Consider the following 27,893-nt stretch of genomic DNA (forward strand, 5'->3'; position numbering starts at 1 on the left):
TTTCCAGACCCCGACCCCAGAAATCGATTTCAAGAAAATCTGGGGAGTCAACCGGCTGAGTTAACGGTGCAAGGTGGGCTTGAAGCAACTTAATCTTTTTGTGGATGTGTGTTAGTGAATAGTTTTCGTAAAGGTAAAATGCCTCACCGATGCGGAACGTAAGAATCTTTCCAGGCATGTATTTTTCTAGAAGGTGGACTCCAGGGTAAGCATTTCCGTCTCTCATGACTTGACCGGTCTCCTTGGAGCCATTGTTTAAAAATTCTATTAGGGGACGTTGAGAGTAATAATTACCATATCGCAAGCTAGGAAGAATAGTGCCGTTTATTCTAATGCACGAAATTTTTGTAATTAAATCTCCCTGGGTAATAGCAGCGTGTGTTCCACCTAACAGGGCAGAAAGTGATTCACCTGGATATTGTTTTGAAATAAGATGATATAAGGTGGTGAAGAGGGATTGAATTTGGCATTCTAGAAAGTGAATCTCGTTGGTTTGTTTTTGAAGAAATTCAGTGATAGTGTCAGACGCTTCCTGTAGCAGGCGAGTGGGGACCAAGCCGAGTTTCCTTCTAGTTATTGGGTTAGCGTTTTTTATTGTTTTTCCCATAGTGTCATGAAATTCAATGGAAGAAATATTTAACGATTATACCCCTCCCCTCCCAGAAGAGGTACTTGCGCAACAGGCTACTCTAAAACAAAGAGCGGACGAAACTGACTTCGCCTTCTTTCAGGATGTTCAGAAACAGAATTGTCCCGAGTACAATGGCTACAACACAGCTCTTACACGCAATCAAGGCCAAACAGAACAACCTAAGAATAAGACGGCATACCTGCCTTTGATTGATCCTGTGCCATCCCACCCAGATACAATAATAACAGCAATGGTGGAAGCTCAAAAGGTGACACATAATGCTGACCAAAAGTTTGTGTTATTTACCTGTGACTTACAACCATATAAAGTTGCATTACATGTGAAGTGGGCTTACCCAGAAAGGTTTTCAGATGTCATCCGCGCTTGGGTGGTATGCACTTTTTGATGAGTTTCATAGACTGCGTCGGGGCTCTGATGAAAAACAGTGGACTGGAGGAAGTTCTGAGTGATGTGTTTGGAGGAGTCGCAAAAATGTTGACTGGAAAGAAGTTTCCGCAGAACGTTCGAGCATTGAGAATGCTGGCTGAGGAAGTTCTTCGAGGAGTACTTGATTGAAATACACTTGAGTCAAAGGAGGATTTCGTGGAGGTCTTGGAGAACATAGCCGAAAGGAATAAGACTGCCAAACTATGGGTGGACATGTTGATTAAACCAGTGTTCCTTATCATGATGTTTGTCCGAGCTGAGCGGGAGGCTGATCGGCTGTTGCATCTTGAGGCATGCAAACAAATGCTTTCCTATTTCTTTGCCGCTGGTCATGTGCATTATGCAAGGTATAGGATGTGCTACCTAAGGGCAATGGAAACCCTCCCAGAAGAGGTACTAGTCCGGTTTATGAAAGGGGAGCATGTAATGAGGCACCTGCGCGGACTATGGAATGGCCTATGGAGTGATATGTTTATAGAAACTACTTTCATGAGATATGGCCATGCCCCAAATGGCATCATAGGAATAACCTTAAAGCCGGATACGCTCAAGATCTGGGAATTGAGTCTTCATACATGTAGTACTGTGGAGGCTGCTCTGGGCGAAATGCTTGAAGATTCGAGACCAGGGAAGTGGGCATAAGGAAGAAAAGAAGGCACGAATAAAGAATGACAACAAGGACCGAGAAGCCATAACGACGAATCTTCAAAAAATGTATGGATCCACTTGATCCGGAGAAACATCCAGAGGATCTAGTGAACATTGCAACTGGTCAACATGGAACCCCGGCAGTGAATGTGCAGGAGGCTGTGCAGAAAGGATTCAAACAGATGTGCGAATTTGGAGAGAATTTATCTGATGGCTTACATGAAACAATTCACCAGACCGTGACTACCATGGTGGCTACAAAGAAACATGTGAATGTGGGAGGTAGTAAAGTGTACGACATGAATGTCATCTACTCCAGGGTCATAGGCCAACAGGCTAGTGGGCGTGATGTTGTCATAAAAGATGTCCTATCCTACGAAGTGGCCCCAGTACCAACGTCTATGTTTGAACCCACAGAAGAAATGAGAGCTACAACATCAAAGTCTTCCTTAAAGCGACAGCTTCAGGTTGAGGTATCTGCTCGGACAACAGCAAGTGACACTTCAGTAGTTGTGATTGATGGTTCAGCCCTACTCTGGGTGATTTCTTGGCCTGCAGAGGGCACCACTACAGACTACGCAAACAACTTGAAACACGCCATTGCCAAGAGACTAAAAGTTGGGGACGTTCACCTAGTGTTCGATCGGTACTACGATTACAGTACTAAGAGTGTCACCAGAAGTGCTAGGGCCACTGGAGTTAGCCAAGTCCACGAGCTGCAGTTGAACACCAAGTTACCACCTCAAAAGACTGTATTGACGGTGACCGAAAACAAGAAGCAGTTGATAAACCTGATTGTCAAACTTCTGATTGAAGACGAGTCATTCCATAAATACACCCAAACTCACAAGTTGATAGTGATTGTTGAGGACATTGCCCCATTTAAGATCAGCCATGGTGGTGTAGTGATCAGTGTAACGTACGAACACGCACACAGAGTGACGGTAAATGTATTCAGCTGTCGACGACAACGACAGCTACGACAACGAACAAGCGACGGTGAAGTGAAGAAGAAGGTTTCTGTGACAACACAGAAAAACAACGATTAGCAAACAAAACTTACGAATTAGGCCTAATGCGGAATTACAGATGACGAATTATAGGCCTAATGAATTCTTACCGACTATTTTGTGGCGCACGGAACAGCACAGGGAGAAACCCAACAATTGAAAATTCTACCGTTGTAGATCGAAACTGAACATATAAACGGTAAACAGTAAAATATTATGCTATAAATTTCACATCATAGGTGAGTCCCGTACTTGATTTAAACATCGGGAAATGAGACGAGGTACTTATTACACTTAACCATTGACACTAAAATTCACATTGGCCTAGCCTATCACAAAGGTTGCAGTAGGATGTTAAGCTTACCGTGAACTGTGATAATCACTGATTTGGCCACATAGGCCAACGGCAACGACAGATGAAATTGCTGCACAGAGTTCAACTATGCTTCAACCACACAGTACATTAACGCAGTAGGCTAACTCTTATTCAACTAAAAAACAGCAGCACCGTTATGTCCGTTAATAGCTCGAATTAACTACCAGTCGCTAACTATAGTTGCTGTAAACGTTAAGCTGATCTTTACATGTAGCCTACTGCCACTTAACAAAACTCAAAGCACAAAGAAACGTAGTAACGAACGCAAAGGCGCAAATGTAATTATGACGTAACGATCACACCTCGAGGTGAGACAGCAGGGGTTGCCAGGTGCTACTTAGGGAATCCGAATTTAGTTTTTAAACATAGAAAAGGAGGCGGACAAATACGACGTAACACCCCCACACAAAAATAGGAACTGAGTGAACATTTTTTACGATCAAACTAAGTCGTGTTTGGAACGATATGTTTCACAATCCAATCAGCCTTCAAGAGGACCCTCATGAACAAAGGGTTGCAAAATGCAGTCACTTATCACAATTAAAGGCAAATTTCGAAGCAGGTAGTGTGTTTTTCACTATTCTCAACAAGAAATGTTTGTTTTTGGCTTTATTAGCCAACAGAAATTCGTTCAATAGTTCATAATACACAATTACACATTGATCAATGCCTTTAACCCGGCGACAGGTAAACAGTCCATTTTGTTCTGCATTAAGCAGTTTCCAAAATCAAGCACAGTTTCGAAATTGGTCTCTTGACCACATTGTATCGAGTTTTCACCGAAACTGTGCGTACAGTCCCTTTATTGTCTGGGTATGTGTCAACCACTCGCCCCAACAGCCACTTCGAACGAGGTTGGGAATCGTCGACGAGGAGGACAACATCATCTTTTTCAAAGTTCTTCTCTCTTTGAAACCACTTCTGTCTCTGAATGATGAATGGGAGGAACTCACGGGTCCAGCGCAACCAAAATTGATTGGCTAGGTATTGCACCTGGGCCCAGCGGCGTCGAACATAACAGTCTTTTCTATCAAACAGTCCAGGGGGCAGGTTTGGTGCTTCTCTCAACAGCAATAGGTGATTGGGAGACAACGGCACATCATCTTGTGGGTCAAAGGTGATAGGAACGATGGGTCGCGAATTTATGATTGACTCCACTTCGACCATCAAAGTAACGAGAGCTTCATCTGAAACGGTTTGCTCCTTCATCAGAGCAGTTAGGATCCTTCGAATGGAACGGATCATGCGCTCCCATGCTCCACCGAAGTGAGAGCCGGTTGGCGGATTCCAATGCCAGGTCACATTTTGTTGGCACAGATACTCATTAATCTTCTGTTGGTTCCACAGTTGTAAGGACTCACGCAATATTCTTTCAGCACCGACAAAATTCGATCCGTTGTCGCTATAAATGTCGGTTGGGAGACCTCGACGACCGATGAATCGTCGAAGGGCATCAATAAACGAGTCGGTAGACATGGTGTGGGTAATTTCAATGTGGATAGCTCTTATTGACATACACGTGAATACGCAGCCATAACGTTTGAGTGAACTGCGGCCTTGCTTCACCATAAAGGGTCCAAAATAGTCGACACCGACATGAGAAAACGGAGGCTTATCGGGTTGGAGTCTTCCAGATGGCAAATCAGCCATAAATTGTTTGCCAACTTGTGCATTCCTTTTTTTACAGAGCAAGCACTTCCCGAGGACACGTCTAACGGCGACGCCTCCCTTCAGAATCCAGTATGTTTGTCGAAGAGATGCCCATGTATGGGTCATGCCAGAATGGCCCACTTGAGCATGGTGACTTGTAATCACAAGATCTGTAAGGTGAGAGTCAAAAGGTAACACGATCGGGTGCTTGGCGTCTTCTTCGATTGGTGCTCGCTCCAAACGGCCGCCAACCCGAAGGACCCCATCAACCAATATAGGGTTCAATTTAACCATGGATCGTGAGAATGTCCTTTTAGTTAGCATGGCACCTCCAGATAATACGTTTAGCACCTGTCCAAAGCGACTTCTTTGCACATATTTAATCAGTTCCATTTCAGCGAACTTCAACTCACGGACTGTGATAGGAGACCGGGCAAGTGGGGCTTGGCAAAACGAAGGTCGAGTCTTCATCATGAGGAACCTTTTGTAACGCATCAACCATGCTGTTGCTTTCTTCAAGCGTATCAGCTTGGAATATCGATGAATCAATCGGTCAGTAGAACAAGAAGCTTCTGAAGCGGCACTCACGTAAACTTGTTGTTTCTTGACGGGCGCAAACTCTGCTGGAAGATCAGGTAGTTTTATTGGAGACTCTGGCCATCTTTCTTCGGCTTCCCACAAAAACGTTGGGCCAGACAACCAGAAGCTGGAGCTAATCAGCGTATTCGCATTCATACCACGGGACGCACAATCGGCAGGGTTTAACTTTGAAGGCACATGTCTCCATTTCGAAAGGTCTGTATTTTGTTCAATCGTGGACAATCGATTGGCAACAAATGTAGGGAATCTTTTCCTTGCATTACAAATACTTTGTAAGACAGCGCTCGAGTCTGTCCAAAATCTTGATGTGCAATTGGGTAGGTTCAATTCCTTTCTCACTATTTTATCTAACCTCACGGCCATAACAGCAGCAGTGAGTTCCAGCCTCGGAATGGAAACTGTTTTAAGTGGGGATAAACGGGACTTTCCCATCAGAAATGCACAGTGAATCCTTCCTTCATCATCAACAAGACGGAGGTAGGACACAGCTCCATATGCCACAGACGAAGCGTCGGCAAAATAGTGAAGTTCATGTTCCGTTACCACGCCAAAGTGGGGAGGTTTGAAACAGCGAGGCAAACGTACATCGTGAAGCTGGTGTAGCTGATTTATCCATTCATTCCAAGTGTCCACTTCAGATGCCGAAATTGGGTCATCCCAACCGAGACCTTGCTTGCACAAATCTTGCAACAACAACTTTAGTTTCAAGGTTACTGGAGCAACAAACCCCAGGGGGTCATATGGCGAGCTCGTCGCAGACAAAATACCTCTGCGGGTCAGGGGTCTCTCAGGTAATGGGAGTTGATACTTTCCATCAATCTGCTTGACTGATTTTGTCATCATGTCATATGCCATTCTATCCTCACGTGAGTTGGGCATGTCAAGCATTGATTTTTCATCACCAAAGTCTGTTTTCCATGAACACTCGATTTGTTGCTCGATGGCAATGTCTCTTGATTGAGCAAAGTTAACTTGATAAGAAGAAGAGGAAGTTGGTGACAGAGATGGGCCCAACAAGGACCAACCCAACGGGGTTTTTATAGCGATCGGCTGATCACGTGATCCCTTCCGTGAACGTTGAATGCAAAACACTTCTGGGTTGTCGACACCGATCAACAGTGTCACACTTCCACCCTTCACACAGGGAAATTCCAGATCATCTAGGTGGGGTAGTCCAGACAGTTCCTCTTGACTCGGAATGGCATTTGGAGTAGTCGGAATTTCATCAATTGACAGGACTCCAGACAGCTCAAACTTTCGTCTGTCATCTAGGGAGGACACAGACAAGCTTACAGATATTCCATCATATATTTTAGACGTGTTAGAAAGAGTCTGTAGTGAGATCTCTCTTTTATCCCCAGTGATATTCAAAACGTCTATTAATCTGTTAGCGCAAAAGGTTGCTGTAGAACCTTGATCGAGGAACGCGTAAGTCAAAACTTCATTGCCATTGTATCTAACCTTTACTGGCACAATGCACAGGTAGGCCTTGCAGACACCCACAACTTTATCTTGCGGCCGCGGTTCCGTCACTGAACAAGAAAGAACTCCCCTTTGTTCTTCATCACTGCGTGGCTGAGATGAATTAGGTGGATTAGGGTTGTGGAGCAAGGTATGATGGAAACGTCCCTTGCACCCTTCAATGGTACATGTGCTGTCAACTTTACAGTCGCGAGTTTGATGCTTTGTGCTAGTCAGGCACTTATAACATAAGTGTGCATCGTAAACCAGTTGTCTACGCTGTTTGTACATCATGTTTTTAAACTCGTCGCAATCAACAAGCTTGTGCGACTTGCGTTTACAACATAGACAAACATTACTGAAAGATGGCTTTGACACACCTTTGAGCGGAGGAACGTCCGTGTTAAATGCTGAAACTCGATCCTTCCGACTGGGTTTCTTTGCCAGGGTCTGATGAGTTTCCTTCGCCTTATGAATCCTACTTCCATAGAGGGAGTTCTGGATCTCTGCTCGCATGCCAACAAATTCTGCAAGATCTCTGAATCCTGCTTCACGACTTGTGTTGTGCAGAACCATAACCGATCTCTCTGCCCATGCCTCTTGCATACGGAATGGCAACTTCTCAATCATTACCATCATTGTGTCCAGAGAGTTCAGTCCAGCAAACTCATTAATGTCATCCAGGGTTGAGAGACACACATCCATGGCATTGGCTAGATCCTTTAAACCTTGAGGATCGTTATGCCCAACCTTTGGCATCCTCTTCAGTTTTTGCTCTGCTGCATTTGCGATGATATGAGGTTGGCCATACTCCAAGTACAACTTCTTCCTTGCCAGCTCATAGCCATCGGGTTTCTTCACAAGATGTTCTATTGAACGCTTTACGTCACTATGACAATGTTGTAACAAATAGACCAACTTCCTTTGATCGTTATGTACCAGCGGGACGATCTGTGTGTCAAACGTCCGAACAAAATTTTGGTAAGTTAAGGGGTCACCCTTAAATGAAAGTATTTCTGGTCGTGGTAAGAAACGTTCGTCACTATAAGAGAAATGTCTACTTGGTAGTTGGGGCTGCTGATAGGAGCACCCTGGTTGTTCACCGACATGGGACATAGGTTGGTAATCTGGTCCATACGAGTCACGTTTAATTGTTTTCGGTTGCCAAGCCAAACTTGGCGAACTAATATTTGCTTCAGGAGTCCAGTGTGCTGCAGGGACCGTAGAATTAGGCTTGTTAGCTTTAGCATCATGAATGCCATAAGGAGATGAAAGGACAGGAGAAGATGTCTCTTGAAATTGCACAGAGGGTCTCTTTGTCAAACGGGGGGAAACATTCGCCTTGCTGTTTGGTAGACCAGGTGACATGAATCCAGTTTCATCGACAGTAACGTAAGATGGATCAGCGTCACTCATCGCCTCTGCCCGAGATTGCAATTCCAGTTGTAACATTTCAATTTTGTGGTCAGCTTGTCTGCTCTTCCTCTCAGCTTCTATCCGAGCTTCTTCTTTCTTCCTCTCAGCTTCTATCCGAGCTTCTTCTTTCTTCCTCTCTGCTTCTTCTTTCTTCCTCTCAGCTTCTACCCGAGCTTCTTCTTTCTTCCTCTCTGCTTCTATCCGAGCTTCCTCTTGAATATGAAGCTTTTCCCGCTGAGCCAGCTTCAGTTGGATCAGTACTTCACGTTGCCTTGAGCTAGCCGTTGAGCGGGTGCTTCCAGAGCGTAGGCTCACGGAACGATGCGAGGAGCTAGACTTCTTGCAGGACGTAGATGGCCCCGGCAAGTTGGCAGTTCTTTCCAACCACTCCTTGCAACGAGTGTCAAACTCGACCTTATTTTTTTCCATTAGGGAGCGTTCGGTTTCCCTATCATCTCCAATCAGATTGACAACTTCCTGATATTTTCGGTTCACTTCGGAACAGTAGGAGCGGAATACCTCCAACTTAGTACTAGGATGAAGCATTAGCTGCTCTCCATGCAGATAGGACTGCTGCAAAGTTTTTGTGGCCCTATCGAACTCAGCTTTTTTGGCTGCTGACGCATCCTCGAGTGGACTACTGCCTTGGACGCTCATCATAAGTAAACGTAAGAACAATTAAGCCTACGGCAAACCTTCGGAACTTGAGTGCTGCGACTCCGAGGACTGTCCACAATAGTCGAAACGCTTCTATGTAACGTACGAACACGCACACAGAGTGACGGTAAATGTATTCAGCTGTCGACGACAACGACAGCTACGACAACGAACAAGCGACGGTGAAGTGAAGAAGAAGGTTTCTGTGACAACACAGAAAAACAACGATTAGCAAACAAAACTTACGAATTAGGCCTAATGCGGAATTACAGATGACGAATTATAGGCCTAATGAATTCTTACCGACTATTTTGTGGCGCACGGAACAGCACAGGGAGAAACCCAACAATTGAAAATTCTACCGTTGTAGATCGAAACTGAACATATAAACGGTAAACAGTAAAATATTATGCTATAAATTTCACATCATAGGTGAGTCCCGTACTTGATTTAAACATCGGGAAATGAGACGAGGTACTTATTACACTTAACCATTGACACTAAAATTCACATTGGCCTAGCCTATCACAAAGGTTGCAGTAGGATGTTAAGCTTACCGTGAACTGTGATAATCACTGATTTGGCCACATAGGCCAACGGCAACGACAGATGAAATTGCTGCACAGAGTTCAACTATGCTTCAACCACACAGTACATTAACGCAGTAGGCTAACTCTTATTCAACTAAAAAACAGCAGCACCGTTATGTCCGTTAATAGCTCGAATTAACTACCAGTCGCTAACTATAGTTGCTGTAAACGTTAAGCTGATCTTTACATGTAGCCTACTGCCACTTAACAAAACTCAAAGCACAAAGAAACGTAGTAACGAACGCAAAGGCGCAAATGTAATTATGACGTAACGATCACACCTCGAGGTGAGACAGCAGGGGTTGCCAGGTGCTACTTAGGGAATCCGAATTTAGTTTTTAAACATAGAAAAGGAGGCGGACAAATACGACGTAACAATCAGAAGGGTGGACCTTTCAAGTAGTCATGAGGAAGTGGACAAAATCATTGTCCAACAGGTGATGCTGTCTGCTCGAAATAATGAAGAGAGTGATAGAACTGTGATATCCGATGACACAGACGTCTTCATTCTCTTGCTTCATTATTATCACGTTGGAAGCATGAAAAATCGTATCACCATGGAATCACCAATTAAGGAACGAACAGTCATTGACATTGGAAAAACCGTAGAAAAGCATGTGTCTTTTGTGAATGAACTCCTGTCAGCCCATGCTCTTTATGGGTGTGATACGGTAGCGTGCTGCTATGGGATTGGCAAAGGTACTGCATTGAAGGTTCTGAAAGATGGTCACTCACTGTCACTTTTAGGGGTCATTGATTCTCCCATAGAATCAGTGATTGCGCAGGCAACCACATTCATGTCAGCCTGTTACGGTCAATATACTACGAGTAAATCAATGTCCGAAGCACGCTGGAGGGTATGGGCATCCAAAACGGGTCGGGCCTCCGCGGTACCACCAAAACTTTGTCCCTTCCTCCTACAAGTGAGGCCTTTAAAGAGAATGTAAGAAGAGCCCATCACCAAGCCATTGTGTGGCGTTCACTGGAAGGCAGCAATCCGCCTGAACTTGATGCAGAAATGTAAGGATGGGTGAAAGACTTGAAACTTAAAACGCTACAACCGGTCCTCCTCAACCGGTCCTCCAGGCTTGTACATTACTAATGGTCACATTTGTGACAACCAATGGTTACATTTGTGGGTGATGTTATATGTTAGATGGTATTTCACAAGCAAAAGTCGCAGAAATAATGATTTTCTATAAGTATTCAGCAAATATATCAGCAGCCATTTTGGATTTTCCTGCGATGTAATTCATATGCAACTGTTTTAATCCCTTAAATGGATTCCTTGTCAACGAAACATATGGATAGACACCAAAATTATCATTCTAGACCAAATATAAGTGAATTTGTTTGTTTTTGTTTGAAATTTGTAATAGGGGAAGGTCGGGACCTGCGAGCCACTTTTTTCTTTTAGATGCATATCTTCTACGTTTCTCAATATTTTTCTCTAAAAATTGGTTTTGCAATGCCTTGTAGTGCTACCTACTCTACAGCAAAAGCACAAGTTATTATTTCAACGAATGTTTAATTTACGCTCTAAAACATAAACACGCGCCAAGCGGCTTATCGCACCCCACATGTGGGGAGCGATAAGCCACAATTGCGATAAGCCAAAAAATGTAGTATTTTAGCAAAGAAATCACTTCGCCATATCAAAAATAAAATTCTAAAACATAGTTGTATTATTTATGTGTGAAATCAATCTTCAAGCCGGCTTCCAAGCTTTAAATTTTGAAATAAGCGATGGAGAATTTTCAAATGATTCCTTGGGATGAGTTGTCAGAATTTTCATGTGAAATAGCATAATTAATAGTTGCAAACGAAACAGAAGTCAGAATTGTGATATATCCTAATGGAAAGGTGTGAAAACAAAAAAATGATGTCATATGACACTTTAACATCTACTATCACAGGCACTTGTCATGGCTTGTAGGTCCCAACACAAGGTGACTCAAGGCTCCCTACCTGATCGTTCAGAAATGAAACAACAGCTGAAAAAAAACTAACATTGCTATCTAAAAAACTTTCGGCTTAATCTCATCATAAATACATCACCTACCACTACAAAAAAGTTCATGAACATTTCTTGCATAACAAATGAGTTATTTTAAAACACATTCAGCCAAAAAATTTACTTTTTTAACCCAAAACCTATAAATCCTCTTTGCACCTTCATTTTTAGTACAATTTTGACCAAAGGATTGTGGGAAAGTTATCCAAGCATAAAAAATATAACGACGACAAAAAATGCAAAAAGAGTACTTTATATTAAAAAAACGGGGGTGGATTATGGCTCCCACCATGATCATGGGTCCCGACCTTCCCCTATGGCAGCCCTATTGGCGGCATTATTGCATTTCTACATACCAGTCAAATAAATAGTTTCAATGTATTCCTTGCCCCTCAAAACATATGGTTAGACACCAAAATTATCATCCTAGGTCAAATACTAACTGAGTTATAGGAAGTTATCTGAAACGGCAGCCATTTTGGACGCCATCTTGAATTTCTCAAAACGCTCAAGGGTGCGCGGAGTGCACCCGGCAGATTCTGAAAGAGTAGACTCTAGGCTACCAAAATCAATAAAAAAAAAACTTTGCATAAAATTTCCAAGTTCAGTCATAGCCTACTTCTGCCGGACTATTACTAACAGTTCGGGAAACTTGTTTTGGCTTGATAATAGCAAACTCAAACAAACCTCAACACTGCAATACAAAACAGTCAATCTACCGAAAGCGATTAAACGGAATAAATTTCATCTTTTTTTTACCAGAGGTCTTATAATGTAGGCTACTGTTGTATTCTAAAACCAGGCTACAGTTGGATTTGAAAAAATAAAATAAACGATTACCCCTCCCCTGCTAAAAGTACAGATTCACTAAACATTGATGTGCTGTATAATTCATCAAACTGATGATATCAGATTAAAATGTTTATAACAAAACTACAAGTTTCTCCAACTGTTAGTAACTCAACTAACACTACAGTTCTTTAATTTTAAATAGATCAAGAAAACAAAAGTAGCCTACGGTAGGCCTTTTAGAAATTGCTCACAAAATGGGACATAGAGAGAGAGAGAGAGAGAGATATTGTTTATTTGCCTTTCTAATACGACTCGATATAAAGAAACACAATTACATACAAATCAAAATATGGCAATAGAAAGGTCTGGCAGCACCGAACAACCTTGCGGTTAACCAGTCAAGGTGCTGCCTGTCATCAGTCATCTTACATTGCAGCATCAGACATTATAACTGTATCAATAAAACATAATGATGGATGGAACAGTAGCTTCGAAATCGAATTGAATATATAAGGTTTTGTAGAATATTGAATCAAGACCAGCTGGGAAAACATGAGCATATAATGAATCATATCGTTTAAGAACACAAATACGAGGTTACTTGAGATAAAATAATTTAACTGAACGATTTTAACGATTTAATAAGAACTTAACAAGGTAATTTTATAAAGTTTTTTAAACAAAGCAAGGTGTTTGCTTTTAATACATTCATCCAATTCACTCCACAATTTAGTACCCCGATGTGTCAGAAGATTGTGTGCCACGGATTTGTTTATTTGTGGAAGAAAATACTTCATTTTATTTAGTTGTCGAGTGTTGTGCGAGTGAATATTATCAAGTTTTATAAAACGATCTTGCAATACAGGCGGTAGATTATTATTGGAAACTTTATGCATAAATTTTGCAATTTCGAGTTTGTAAATATCTTCACGTTGTAAAATATTCAAAGATTTGTATAAGCTAGTGACGTGACTGAATTTTGTACTTCTAGTGATTGCGCGAATAATATTATTGTGTCTTACGTCAACTTCCTTGATTAGTGTTTTACCTGCAGTACCCCATATAGTAATACCGTATTGAACACGACTATATACTAGACTATAATATAACATAAGCAATGTTTCCTCTAACACATAGTTACGAAGGCGATAAAAAATTCCGGAATATCGAGCCAACTGCAGCGACAAATGTTTAATGTGTGACGACCAGGTTAGATTTTCATCGACATGGATTCCCAGGTACTTAACTGTTTTCATTCTTTCAATCACTGTTTGGTTTATACACAACCTGAAATTAGTTTCAACAGTACGCTTAGGTACTTTGTTTATTAAAATGTAGCTTGTTTTAGAGTAGTTTAAAGAGAGTTTGTTTCTTCGTAGCCAAGCATCAATTTTTTGTAGTTCAGTATTGGTTTCTGTTTGTAAAGATTCCAAGTCTTCACCACGTAAAGCTAGATATGTGTCATCCGCAAAAAGCACGGTAGAAAATTTAGACATTAAAGGAAGATCGTTAATATACATTAGGAAGAGAAGGGGTCCCAATGTTGAACCCTGAGGGACTCCACAAAGGATTTTTTGCAAGCTTGAAGCAGAATTAGACACTTTGGTATATTGGTATCGATTAGTAAGATAACTTTTCATCAGCTCAAGAGCAGTGCCACGTATTCCGTAGCAATAGACATAGCTAGCCGTAACTCTAAAGACCATGCTGGCAGTCAAGATACCGAACCATTCCGCTTCTATTTAAAGCCACTTCACTTGCGCTAATTAAGTTTATTATCCAATAGCATGAGCGTCCCAACGTTTCCAGTGAATCCTGTATACTTACTACTTAGACCAGTGGTTCTCAACCTTTTTTCTTTCGTGGCCCATTTTTCTCTGCATAAAAATTGTATGGCCCATTATGCTTTTATATAAGTAAAAACTACAACAAATATTTATAAACAAAAAGCAGCAGAACATACTTCAAAACAGATTATTTATTCAAACGACCAGTAGTGAAATGTTCGCTTCTGAACATTAATTAACCAACATATCAATTTTGGAAGGGTTTAAGATAGCGCACAACGCATACCACCTTCCACTTCAAGTTGGTTCTGGTTCTACATTTTTACCTGCACCAAAGTGGAGAACCTTGCTTCACATAAACACGTACTGTTGAAACTAGGCAGCAGCATTTTTATATATTCTTTACCGATACGCTGATAAGAATCACACACCCTTGCCCAAAACTCGCAGATTGATAAGACCTCAAACATGTCTTTACAAGTAGAGTCGTTTCTCCAGTCAATGAGCTCATCTTGTAAGTCATCAGAAACTTTTAGTTTTGGTATTGCAAAATGGTTTCTCAGCAGCTCTAAATCAACAGCAGATATTTCAGGAATGTAGTTTAAAAATTCTTTCCGGAGATTGGCAAGACCACGTCTAGGTTATCTTCAATCACAGATAAAAGGGTCTCAAACATTGCAAAATTTCTCAGCTTTTCGTTTCCAGTTTTCAAGCTTTTGCACAAACGCGTTTTGAGCGTCGATAAAGTGAAGTACAGTAATGTATTCGGTCTTTTTAGCTTGAGATTTAAGCGGTTCAATTGGTCGAATATATCAACTAGATAAGCAAGTTCGGACATAAAGGTAATATCCCTAAAGCAGGATTTCAATTCGTCCTTTCCCTACATGTTCAGAAATTTTTTCCGTAGTTCAAAACCTCTGGCTAAAACATTGTCCTTGGGCAGCTGCTAACGGATCCGAGTATACTAAAGTAAATGTAAGTGTTTAGTATTCATCTACGAGCATAATTTTCTGAATAGTCGTAGGCTATGTTTAATCCTCCATTCTTTACAAAGCTTATCGTCTTGATAACTGTGCTCAGAACATTTTGAAGAGATTCTGAAAGAGTTTTCGATGCAAGGGCTTGTCTGTGTATCATTCAATGCATTGAGATGGCATGAGGTGAACGACTACAAAGTAATGTTTGCAGGCCACTTCTAGCTCCTAACATGGCAGAAGCACCGTCAGTACATATACCACAAACATTTTCCCAGCCGAGCCTTTCTTACAATTTGGGTAGAGAGGTAACTTTTTTAAACTATAAACAGACATAACCCAGCAACAACACTACATTTAACATTATAAAAAAAAAACAATAAGCTAACATTTTCGGCCAGCCATACAGCCCTTTTCAAGTCTGTAAGAAAAATATTTTTAAAAGAACAAACAAACACACAAGTGTAAAATTAACTATAGTGTCAAAAATGAAACAAAATGTTTCAATAAATTTCTTAATTTTTTGAATAAGTCTGTGGCCCACCTCAAAATGCTTCTATGGCCCACTGGTTGAAAACCGCTGATACCGAACACTAACAAATGGACTCCGATCTCCCAACGAATTGAAAAAATAGACACACAATTCTAACCACTGATCAAACAGAACGCTGATGAGCAGAAAAGAGCCTGATAGTAGGCTAAAAGGTGAATCCAAGATTAGGGGTATGAGAAGATAAGGTTCTCATTATACTATGCTTTCAGCACTAACGACAGTAGGGTGGCCGCCTTTTCTTCAACTACGCCCACCCAATATATTATACCCTGGTTAAAACTGAGCAGTATTTTTCTAAAACCAGCTTAAACCGGGAGTCAAACCAGGATTGTATGATTGGATAGTGAGCGCCTCAGTACTCTAGATACTAGTAAGCGTATAAAAAAAACAAAAAAACTTTGCAGTTAATAGCGTTAGCTCGAGAACCTTTGCGCTGAACAGCATCTTTAGAACACTCTAAGACAAAACGACAATAGTAGTTTGTTTTTATACTTTTGAACGTACATGATGTTTGCACTAGAAATTAATCTCTTTTAACTACACTACACACCTTCACGTGGCGATAAGCTAGCCTACACAAATGCAAAATAAGATTGCCAGAGTTGCTCTTTGTTACAATGATGAAGAAAAGTGTCGGGCAGAGCGTAGTTAGTATCCCAGACAGTAATATCTGTCATTTTTGCAATAATGACAGATTTTTCTGTCTGGGATGATGTCACAATAAATGAACCAATAAGAATTCTTAACATTCTCATTGACGTCACATATGTTTCAAACGGGATAAGAGTTCACAACTCCACCTGTGGCTACTGGCGTCAGGGCATCATCTCCATACTAACGATTGCATTGTGAGTAGTTGAACTTCTTGAGTTTTGATAGTTTGCTTGGTCATATCATCATCGTATAAAGTAGTAGCGTAGCTAGGATTTCCATTTCTGATGACATTTTACATCTTCATGATTTCAAGTTTGAGCCAGTTTGGTGCTTTAACAAAACTTTCTACTTTTGAAGAACAATCAATCAGGCGTTCAGAGACAGACGCCCCTCGCCTTAGCTACGCCACTGAGTAACAAGATACAAAATTGAAGCACAGGTAATTAAATCGATAAAAGAAAAGAAATGCCAACACAAAGAAGTGTTCAAAATTACAATCATGCTAAGCTCTGTGGTGTTTGCTTTTTGTAGGTCTGGCTTTAAATGTTTCGCCACAAAAGCTGCTTTTTGACTTTTTTTACACCTGAACAAGTTGTCAAGCTCCAAGCAGAGTCACACCAAACAGAGTTTTCAAGCAAGCAGTGAATTTGTTAATCCAAGGAATACCGCAAAATGGCTAATACATTGCTGTGACGTTTATGTCCTTCTCGATTTGTATTTCTCCAGTTCAGATTTGACCAGAGTTTTCTTCGTAAGTGCAAGTTTCACTTGGTCCTGTTAAAATAAATTTTACATTGCTGAAGCGTTCTTGAAACCCATGGCTTTGGAACCGGAGCCGTGCATTTTCACTGGAGCTCTATGTGAAATTCAAGTGGAGCAGGAGCTGGAGCCAGCTGTTTGAAAAATAGCTCCGGCTCCGATGTATTTCATCAGATGCTACTACCATTGGCTGAATTCACATAATTCAACAGCAATCCTTTACAAAATTAAGATATTATTTGCGTAATCAGACGTCGAATTAACGAATTTATGTTTTGAAACGCAGTTCCGCATGACATTTTGATGAAAGTACCTTAAATTTGATAAAGTTCAAGAAGAATATCAAGTTGTACTGTATTTACCCGTTTTCCCTGCTTGGCGAGAGTCTGTGCTTCCTCGTTCAAATGTTGTAAGTGCCGAGTCAAACAAGCGACGTATTCTAGATGATTAAAAACGCAATTAAAACGTCGCAAAATGACGAAGGTAAGGTGCGGTCATGCGTAAACAAAATTACAAAGAAAGAAATTACAAATAAAACCACGCCCTTGAGCCTTAAACAGAACATTGTCGATTGGGAAAAGTGTCATTCGTCTAGGACTAGGTTTATCAAACCTGATAGAGCTGAAGACCCGCCATCGTGCAAAAACTTCTTCGTTGTGCTAATCTTCTGCTGGATGGAAGACGCTTCCCTCTGGTGATCCTTGGAGGATGCTCCTTTCTTCCTGCACTCATCTATACGAGCATTCGCAACCTTTAGCTCCAATTCCAACACAGACAAACTGGCGATGCTAGTCAAGAAAATCAATGATACATTTACTTTCGCAGAATGTACCAGATAAACCCAATACAAGTGTATTCACTATTCAGTAGTAAAAACAATCAGGTTTGGTAACTAAATACAATTCTAACTAAGAAGTGCATTCATTGGCATATCTTTCGGGACGGAAAGTGTACTAAATTTCCTTTTTTAAACAAAAAAAGTAAAACTTGCCACAATGGGCGATTGCCTAAATTCTGAGACAACATGATAAGGATAAGCCTCATCTTACGTAGGTTGAAATTTGGTATTAACTAAAATTGTCAAAATCGTATATCGGGTTCTTATATTCTACTTGCTATTTGTCTTGGTGCAAATTGGGTTTAGCAACGGAGACAGTGGTAATGACATGGTAGTGTAAAACCACTGCCACAAATACACAAAAATGACACATGAAAGCTTGTTAAAGGTAAAGGATTTGTCTCAAGAGGACAATTTGAAAAGATGGAGTTACTTCACTTTCGTTGGCACTCTTGAACTTGGGGTTGGCGCGGCAGAAGTTCTAGAACTTGACGTTGAAGAAGACTCGGTTTTGCGCGGTCGCTTGGCATGCTCGACGGAGACCCATCTCTCTGTAGTTGTTTGGGAATCGGATTGTAAGAGCGGGCTCCTGATCTTCACGTAAGCTTCGATCTTCCCGATCACGTTGCGCCCTTCTCTCAGCTGCCACATTTTTAGTAATGCAACGTTACTTTTACGTCAGTTTACAGAAACATTATGGCACTAATACGACGCTGAAGAAAAATCGTAGATGAACTGTACATTTGTCAGCTTAGAGAATCATCGTTAGCATTCTTCCCAGACAGCAAAACCTGTCAATTTTACATTCTGCAGTCTGCAATTCAACGTCTGCAGACGTTGAATCAATGTAAAAATGACGGATTTTGCTATCTGGGTAATTTGTGCTGGAAGTAATGCAACTGTAATCCCATTTCCTGTTACGACAATCGCAGTTTTGTAGTCAACTAATTACGTCACAACCAACAATAGTAAAACCGGGTAAATCATTGTTCATTGAGCGTGTAGATTTTTCAGGCAAACGTCGACTTACTTCTTCAACTGCGTGTACTTCGCATTGAGTTTCAAAAGGATTTAACTTGATCAGCGCCGTTCCAATGCTTTTGTCACTTCGAAGAAAACCACTGCAAGAAAACATTACGTCAATTGCTACAAGTTTCTTCGTTCTATGAGATGGAACCAATAGTGGAATTATCATTACCGGCGCACAAAAGATGATGCAACTGTCTTTACATAACTGAGGATGTCACCTTGGTACTAGTACAAGAAGAAAGTCAACTGTGGGTACGCTCATATACAATGATATATAAATTAAAAAAAGATACATTACAGAATATACATTATACCAGTGGTTCCCAACCTGGGGGCCATGGAAAAAATTGAAAAATAACAAAAGTCCACTCCAACACTATATAAAAGAAATAAATTAAAATTTAATAAAAACACTAGTACATTTTGCCCAAATTTTCGTGAAATGGTCTTTAATTCGTTACTGTATAAACAAGTTTTTAATTAAAATGATGTTTCTTAATTTCTTCAAAAGGTTGAAAAGATAGGGGGCAATTAATTGTTCAAAATTTTCAAAGGGGGCCACAGTGTAAAAAAAGGTTGGGAACCCCTGCATTATACAATAAATAATTAAATATATATGATGCACTAAGAATAAACAAACACCAATGGATTGGATATTGTTAAGGCTGAATAAACTATTTTTGTAATATCCACTATCCAGGCTTACGCCCGGTAGTTGAAGATCTACCTCAAGTGGACGAAAAGACAATCTTTATGCCCCCGTTAAAGCATGTTATTAGGTGTCTTGCCAGAAAGTAGCTGCGTAGTTTTTATATGCGTCGAACCGTCGTCCTTATTCGTTCGTCGCACGAACGTTTATCAACAAGATGGTGAATCGGAAAAGTTCGAACAAGGCGGTAGACAACTTCAGTGTTCAGCTGGCCAATGAACAAAAAGCGTCTGCATACGTAAAACTAGCTAGAGGAAATTTTATTCTAAAGGTGTTGTGGGCTTGAGATCTTCACTCAAAACACCCACCTGAGTAACAAAATCATTTCTTTTCACGTTGATTAAACGTCTGCAGACGTCAATATGACTTGTATTTGTTTGAACTCAGACGACACAAGTTATTAAGACTTACTAACCCTTTTTGGAAAGCTTCCAACTTTATGGACTTGTTCTTTATGGCGCGTTGGTTTGATTTTAATTTTTTATTGAAAGGGACTCGAAAAGTTCCTTCAGCAAACTGCGGGCTCTGTTGCTGAGGCCCTCTCCCCTCGTCAGTGTGGCCTTTGATCTGGTTGTCCTGGAACATGTAACGCATGGTTCAGAGCCAACACAGCAACTGACGAAACGCTCAAAATATCAAACAATATTATAAAGCAGACTATCCTGGTAATTGTCAAGTAATAACCAATAAATGTCAAAAGGACTTTAAAAACTTATGAATACATGGTTATAGGGTTGGAAGCACCTACAGTGAGTCATTCACGGATTAAGCAAATCAGCCAATTAAGCATCTCCATCTGCAGGCTAATATTTTCTTTGTTCACCAACCATAATCTGCTGATTGCAATGGCCGAATACAATCACATACTACCGATAAAATTCAAACCAAATGACTGTTTACTAACTAATCAGATAATTAGCTTAATCGGCAGCTTAAAAGATCCGCTGATGGACTGCATCCGACATTTAAAGTTCATTGATACAACGAATGTAATTGAAAATTGTGTTGATATCTATCACTGACATGTGGAAAAGGCATTTCCCATTCGATAAAAACTTTGTTGTCCTTCGCTGTCCGCAGGTCAATGCATTGGACAATAACCAGCTCCATCTCATCGCTTCCAATGTCAGGGTTCATGCGCATCGTGTGAAACACTCTGTAATAGTCAAAGCATGAAAAAAGATTTTTCTTTTACCAAATCACGGCCATTTTCCTACCAGATCAACCGTTTTTTTTATTTGCTGTTTGGGGACATTCCCGGTTGGCAAAATATCCCTTTTTACATTCTTTCAACGTCTGGCGATGTCGAAACAATGTAAAAACGGCAGCTTTCGCTGGAGGGGTGGTGAAAAATACAATAAAACCACAAAAAACGTAACACTCTGACTGAAACTAACATATCACTTTCAGTAGCAAGACTATCGTGGCCGTTTATTGAAACTTTCTTGTCAGGTACTGATAATCAAGCCGGGTCGAGAGCCTTCCAGGCCAGCCGAGAGTTAACGCGAAAAACATCGTGTAATGTTTATTATCCACAAATGTATCCAGAGCAATGGATAACCTCAAACCTTATGACAGGTGTTTATTGTACTTGCACCACACGGTGTACATAACTGTATCACAAATCACCGCAATCCGAAATCGATCGCTCCCAGACAATGCGAATAAAAACAGTTAAAAAAACAAGTAATTCTCTACACAATGACGTAATCACGTACTGGTTTTCGTAGAAGAACCGCGGAGGCGGGTCTCCATGACGACGACAGCTCCGCACGTAATCGTAGTCCACTTGCGAGGTCGAAGACAGCCGGTCGGACTGCTCAGCTGACGCAATGTCACCGGAATGTGTCGCCTGCTGAGCGTAAGCTCGAGCTTTCTGTGACGTAATGACGTCAAGAATCAATATAAACATTTCAAATTTTCTGATTTTTAAGCTTTTACCTGGCGAATCTTCAATTGTAGATAAGGATATTTTGAAATCTTCCAACAACGATTCGCTGGAGAGCGGTAAGTTTACACCCTGCACCAGTGGGGAAAAACGCCGCGAACGGAAAAGAAAAGAATTTAAAAAAAATTTAAAAGTCAAAGCTGACCCAAATGAGCACCTACGCCGTCTGCATGGCAGGACTACGAATATGAAATTGTGATACAAAAATACACGCCTTGATTTGCTGCTGGAGGGAGTCCAGCAATCGGGAGTAAAGCGCGTCGTCTTCTTCTGGAGTGTTCTTTTTGCGGTGGTCGTCGCTTCCGGGACGGGAGGAGGATATTTCATGGCGCTCAATGATTTCGAAGTGATCATCGCCGCTGGAGGAGGAGTCCATCGGAGGTTGAGGAACACGAGATATATCCACCTGGAAGAAAACAAACAAACTACTCTTTCGAGAAAGGAGGAAAAAGACGTTTTCTTTCAAAACACAAGCAAAGATACGACACATCGTAAACTTACAAACCGGGACAACAATAACACACTTTTAAATTCCTGGCAAGAATTTTAAGGCAGTCAAAACCATTCAAGATATGGTCATGTTCTTTTCTACAATCGTTCAAAGTCTTGCACGAGCGTTTAGCTTTTAGCTTTTAACAGAACATTGACAAAGCGTGCTCTGCGACTGTAGGTTGAAAGAAACTTTGTGTGCTCTGACTGCTCTCGTATGTTTTTATATCGACGTTAATGTTGAAAAAAAAAAACATCCAATACCGTCCATCTATCAAATCACAAGACGCTGCTGTAAATATAAAATGAATTTTTTTTAAGGAAACTACATTTTTCGTAGCATGCTACGGTCACTGCACGATAAAGAATTCTCTCCGATTGTTTCATCACATGTCAATCACTAAACGTCACCACTCACCCGCAATCCACTTTTTGCCGCTTCGATCATCTCATCAAAGCCTTTCATTTTTCGAAGAAAATCTAAGGCAGCTGTTTTGTCACCTTTCTTCTTGGCAACCAATGCTGCCCGCTTGAAAGCTGCTTGTCTGTTTTGCAAGAACGACACTTGCTGTTCGTAGGCAGCTGCAAAAAAGCATGACGTTGGTGTATGGGTTGATACGCATGTGTATTACACAATTTTCAGTGGGTCAGTGGCTTGAATGCTGTGGACATACGCAGTTGAAGAATGGGATGCAAACCACATAAAAAGATGATATTATATTGTGGAGAAAAAATTCTTCCACAATTATAAAAGATTTAAATAAAAGAACAGGTTAAATTTGTTTCAATTGAATTCCATAAATTCTGTTATTATTACGAATAACCAAAAACACTAACACATGCTACTAACTTACTGGAAGGGCTTTTAGCGGAAGGCTTTTTAACATTTGGAGAAGGTGATCTTTTTCCTGGGCCGCTTCCACCTCTCTGAGGTGATGCCTGTTTGGGTGGCTGCAAAGTATCAATGGTTGTATCAAGATCAATATCATAACCTGATAAAACTAGGCTCTTTGATAAAGGTGATTTGTCAACCAGCTTGGTTGCCGTGCATTACTATAGTTCCTACCACCAACCATTATCATTGTTTCCTACCGTAATCATCATTTTTAAGTTAATTTGTTAAAGTCCAGATTGAGTGGCATAAATAGAAGAGCCTCGCACATGCTTTCATCTGATGATTTTTGATTAAACTTTTAATAAAGTCATTTGTTGCAGAACAATCAAAAGATCTCTGAAGCTAACCGGAGCAGGAGGAGCAAGTCGCTGATGAGATTCACTCTGCGTTGATGGTCCTGGTGTATCATCAGGGTCTTGCCGGAGTAACAAGTCTGCTTTCTGCATCAAGTTATCTTCTTGAGAAGATTCCTTCACTCCTGATAATCAAGATGCCAGTTACATGGTTAGAAAGCAGAAAATCTTCCTCCGTTGGTTGAAGACGACACATTGCACATCATACTATCGTGTGGTTTATGGATGACGTTTATATCATTAACCTCAAAGACATCACGAAGATCGAACATATTCTCTAATTACATTTCAGGATTTATGCATTGCAAATTGAAAAGGCCAGACTCCATTCAATCCTGTTGAAACATCACGAGGAGGTCATCTTAGGCTTACATGATAGTTATTGTCATGTCATCTACAACAAAAACACTTAGACACCAAGATTAGGTACCTGGGATAGGGGGAAACCCTGGGGGAACGGGAAGCTCGTCGAAGTTAACTGGGCGGCCTGCTTTATGGGACCTAATTGCGTCCTTGTACTGTTTGACGATCCGACCCATTCTTCTCGCCTTTCCACCGTTTCCTTCCTTGTTAGCTTCATCAGCACTCGCCTGGTACTTGGCCATCCTTTGTTCTAGTGCTTCCATTACAGACTTTGGCTTGGATGGCGCGGCTGGTTGGGGAGCTGAGGATATTGAAGATTGAAATATTTTAAATGACAAAAAATGAAAAACAACACATACTACAGCCATGTGCAACACAAAGCAGTCGCCACAACGATTCTGCTTCTTAAGTTGAAAGTTTATTTGGAAAGAACATGCGACAAGGTGAATGCTGAAGAATTGTGATGTCACTCACTCGTGGGAGGCTGTGCTGGTTCTGGAGCTGGTTTCGGCGACGATGGTGGTTGGCGCTGAGGTTCAGTTTTTGCTAATAACAAGAAGATCATAAACGCTCCTAACATGAGATAACACAGGTTTGCTCCTCGCATGAGCAGGTGTGTTTGTTTGTGATTTTTATTAACGATCTTTTTTTCACAATTACAAACATAAACATCATTTTTTCAATTTTAAGCTATGAAAACAGTTACTTTCTGTTTTTGCACGATGTATTCTGAATCAAATTTAGTGAGTGCACGAAGTTAGTTCAAGATTTCGTTATCAGTAATGCAAACTCCTTTCAGTTTTATGTTACATTGCATCTGGACCTTACTTTCTGGGGTCTTTTGAAGCGAAGGTGGCATTTCGCTCAGGTCAATTTCTTTTCCTTCATTAGCTGCACCCAGCACGGAATCGAATTGCTGCAACAATAGTGAGGAAAGTGACAGCAATATGTGGATCTTTGTGGGAAACTGTACTTAAAGAGAAAAAAAAATACAAGAGAAAACGTGAGGATAGTTCCAGACAGAAAAACCCGACATTTTACATCGATTCAACGTCTGCAGATGTTGCATCAATGTAAAAATGAAAGATTTTGCTGTCTGAGGTGTTTATCTGAATCGTATTCGCAACGTTTTAGAAATTCATGTTGTAACTATCCTGTAACTATGTGAAATATATTTTCTGATCTCAGCTAGAAAATCAGTGTCGAATAAATCTGCAAACGTTAAATCGATGCAAAAATGACGGATTGATTGAGTGGATGGAACACATTGTCACATGCACGTTAGAAAGCTTTTAGCTAGTTAAAAGCGTATTTAAATCAATACTAAGGCTGAAACCGGTTTTAGCCAGTTAAAACTTAACTTTGAGTGCGTGAAAAGATTTTTTTAAATCGGTTTTCTTTAAACAAGTCAACTTCTTCAATCTGCATAATAAACGTCTTGCATTAAAAAACAAACTTCAACAATTCCTAGGTAAACTACCTTCAAAAGTTTGAAGTACTTCAAAGCGTCTTCTTTATTACCACTTCGTTTTGCTTGCAACGCCGCATCACGGTATTCCAGTTTGCGTTCTTGCAAGATCTTGACAGTGGCTGGATCAACAGCAGCAGGTGGACTGGGCTTAACCGGACTGGTAAGTTGGATTTTGACCAGCGGCGTAGGAACAGCTGCTGGTGCTGTTGGCGGAGTTGTTGCTTCAACGGTGCTTTTCACATCTTCAGTGGGAGGTTGAGGAGAAGCTTTAGTCACTTCCGTGGGAGGATTACTCTCCGTGGATGGAGCACCAGTAGCAACAACTGGAGGAATGTCGTCTTCCGAAATAGCTTTCCCGGCCCGGGTGCTACGCAACAATCCATCAAGAGTCTTGACACCACGTTGCAATCGCCTCACCTTTGATAAAAAAGAAAGTGAAATGATGAGCTTTCTACGCTGCAGTGTTAATTTATCACTGATGATTTCCCAGACTGCAAGTCTGCAACACAGTTTCTATACTGTAGTACTATACATCAAAGATGAATGTGGTAGGGAAGCAGTGTGGTGGTTTCACTCACAGCATTGGATCATGCAAAATCAATAAAAATTGATGTATTTTTCATTTAATTGAAATTACTAACAAAAAAATAAACCACTCACACTCACAGCAAGATTTTAAAGTAATGCCCTTGGGAAAATATCAAAATAAATTGAGGTTTTACAGCCTTCAGAGCTGCACACCATTGACAATAAGTATTGCATTCCTTGCATCAAAAGGTTTTCGGTATGGAATAAGACTTACCTTTGATCCTTGCCCACTCGTTTGAGCATTAGCTATCGCCTTTTCATACATAGCCTTCCTTTCTTTGAGAATATCAGTCATACTCCCGGCATTTGTAGGCTGGGGACTTGGTGATCTTCGCTTTGAAACTTCAGGCGGAAGCAGAGCAGGTTCGTCTTCTCCAACCAGATCGTTAAGTTCTGACTAAAACAATTGTATACAACAATAAGCGTTTCGAGCCAACAAATAATGAATTTTTCCATCAAAACACGTCAAAAGTACGGCAAAGAAACGGGTCTGCTACTATTCGGTGAGTCCGATTCGGTGAGTCCGATTCGGTGAGTTCCTAACCTCTAACCCTTAACCCTAACCCCGAACCCTAAAACGGCAATGATAATTAGGCTACGGTACCCAATAATTTAAAAATAAAAATAAAAAAATCCCCCTTTAAGGGATCGGACTCACCGAATCGGACTCACCGAAACGGGCCATTCCGCAAAGAAACAGTGTACAGAACGAGAGTCTCACAACTTTAGACTCTAACTAAGAACGCTATTTTAAAAACCTTACTAAAAAATTGCTTTCATCTTCTTCTGTCACATCTTCCTCCGGATCGTCATCAACATCCCGCATCGATGACGTCACCTGGGCATCAATTACTGACCAGTCGAGCACTGTGAAGTCAATACATTACAGTGTATAGACATAAATAACATTTAATTGACATATATACACTATACAGTAAATTATTCAATACCAAAATATTTTTACATTTTTTTGGGGCCTTTTTCTTTCCTTTGGGCTGATCATTTCCTAAAATAGCTGCTAACTCTGCTTCCATCCCATCATCTCCATCTGTGTCATTATCATCACCATATCCCATCTTTAAATAAAACATAACACTGAACATTTGGTGGCAGGACAAGCAGTGTACAAAATAGAGAATTTTCTCAGCCAAAACTTAATTTTGCTTAGTTGCAAAAACAGAATACAATATTTAGACTCAAAAGAGCAACGACTTCGAAAGCTCATGCAAAGCTGATCTCTCATGCGACCATCTTTAGCTAAGTAATAGTTATATTCAAACAACATTGAGACAGGGGTGTGCAGCTAGTGGTTGTTAGAGCCAAAGCAAAAATATAATTTGGCAATCATAAGAGCTACGGTAATGGATTGTCAGTTTTACTCTGAATAATTGGTAGTCTACCCAACATGAGGTGCATACCACCACGCAAGAGGTCAAAAAAGATCTGGATCAACATTTGCAGTCACTGTTTTGTATGTTTTTATTGGTAGAAGATTGGATTTCATGTTTCAGATACTCTGTTGTATCATATATACTTTTTTTTTTAAAGAGATATCGTAAGTTATCACCATCACTCAAATGGTAATACCTATGCACCATTGTTCTTAATGCACATTACAAATCATACCTATTCATCACTTTGAATTTAGAAACACAACTCAAATTCACATAAATTTACTATGACATCATAATGCTTTTACAATCATGTTTTTTGCAAATTGTCAGTGCAGTACGATTTTTCAACCAAAACGAGTTCACTTTTCAAATCATAACATAGAAAATTCAGGAGAGCAATTGATTGGAAACCGGTACTCTAAACAAAAGTATTTTTTACAGAAGAATAACATTAATGAAAACCACAAACAAAATACTGTAGTCCCATGACTGCGAAATAAGGTATATAATATACTGTTCAGCATCAAGTCACATGCATTTTTATCAAACTTAATCATAAAATTAGAACACTGGTAAATATCTTACTACAATAACAGTAGCATATTTTTAAATAAGTGAATCAAACAATGCATATAATGTTATTGTTTTCTAAATATTATGCTTACCATATTTAAAACATTTTTTCTTCCTGCTTTATGTTCTTTCCCAGTCTTTTTACTTCGCAAATTTGGCATTCTCAGCTATTCAATATTTTGTTGCACAAAATTATAAACAAATGCTTTACTGCTAAGCCTGGT

At 40.4% G+C, this 27,893-nt stretch overlaps 2 protein-coding genes and 1 long non-coding RNA gene across 4 annotated transcripts; all 3 read right to left on the reverse strand.

Annotated features, from left to right (window-relative positions):
- Nucleotides 1-2,660: 2,660 nt before the first annotated feature.
- On the reverse strand, nt 2,661-8,896 carry LOC145781622 (uncharacterized). The gene is made up of 2 exons (XM_082593297.1): nt 3,101-8,896; nt 2,661-2,920 (listed from the first exon to the last, which is right to left on the reverse strand). The coding sequence occupies exon 1, from the start codon at nt 8,894-8,896 to the stop codon at nt 3,824-3,826; it is 5,073 nt and encodes a 1,690-aa protein (XP_082449423.1). The 3' UTR covers nt 2,661-2,920; nt 3,101-3,823.
- A 117-nt stretch (nt 8,897-9,013) lies between these two features.
- LOC145782546 (uncharacterized) lies at nt 9,014-9,851 on the reverse strand. Of its 2 annotated transcripts, XR_014290844.1 has the most exons (3): nt 9,454-9,851; nt 9,200-9,273; nt 9,014-9,099 (listed from the first exon to the last, which is right to left on the reverse strand). It is a non-coding gene; the product is annotated as an uncharacterized LOC145782546 (long non-coding RNA). The 2 variants fall into 2 exon arrangements; XR_014290843.1 differs by having other exon boundaries at nt 9,014-9,273.
- Nucleotides 9,852-16,082: 6,231 nt separating this feature from the next.
- LOC145781993 (coiled-coil and C2 domain-containing protein 1-like) lies at nt 16,083-27,890 on the reverse strand. The gene is made up of 20 exons (XM_082593715.1): nt 27,762-27,890; nt 26,667-26,778; nt 26,466-26,569; nt 25,917-26,099; nt 25,124-25,531; nt 24,472-24,559; nt 24,118-24,189; nt 23,711-23,944; nt 23,275-23,405; nt 22,887-22,983; nt 22,451-22,614; nt 21,758-21,949; nt 21,314-21,471; nt 20,619-20,751; nt 20,011-20,171; nt 18,888-18,978; nt 18,291-18,499; nt 17,632-17,807; nt 17,382-17,458; nt 16,083-17,034 (listed from the first exon to the last, which is right to left on the reverse strand). The coding sequence occupies exons 1-20, from the start codon at nt 27,828-27,830 to the stop codon at nt 16,957-16,959; spliced, it is 2,937 nt and encodes a 978-aa protein (XP_082449841.1). The 5' UTR covers nt 27,831-27,890; the 3' UTR covers nt 16,083-16,956.
- Nucleotides 27,891-27,893: the final 3 nt, after the last annotated feature.

The sequence above is a fragment of the Aplidium turbinatum genome, chromosome 13, assembly GCF_918807975.1.
Source record: "Aplidium turbinatum chromosome 13, kaAplTurb1.1, whole genome shotgun sequence".
NCBI classification, from domain to species: domain Eukaryota; kingdom Metazoa; phylum Chordata; class Ascidiacea; order Aplousobranchia; family Polyclinidae; genus Aplidium; species Aplidium turbinatum.

Coding starts and splice junctions, on each gene's coding strand:
- LOC145781622 (XM_082593297.1), bottom strand. CDS start 8,896: ATGAGCGTCCAAGGCAGTAGTCCACTCGAGGATGCGTCAGCAGCCAAA.
- LOC145781993 (XM_082593715.1), bottom strand. CDS start 27,830: ATGCCAAATTTGCGAAGTAAAAAGACTGGGAAAGAACATAAAGCAGGA. Junction 24,560..25,123: donor AGTACTTCAAACTTTTGAAG/GTAGTTTACCTA, acceptor CTATTGTTGCAG/CAATTCGATTCCGTGCTGGG. Junction 17,808..18,290: donor AGAGTGCCAACGAAAGTGAA/GTAACTCCATCT, acceptor TTTCTTGACTAG/CATCGCCAGTTTGTCTGTGT.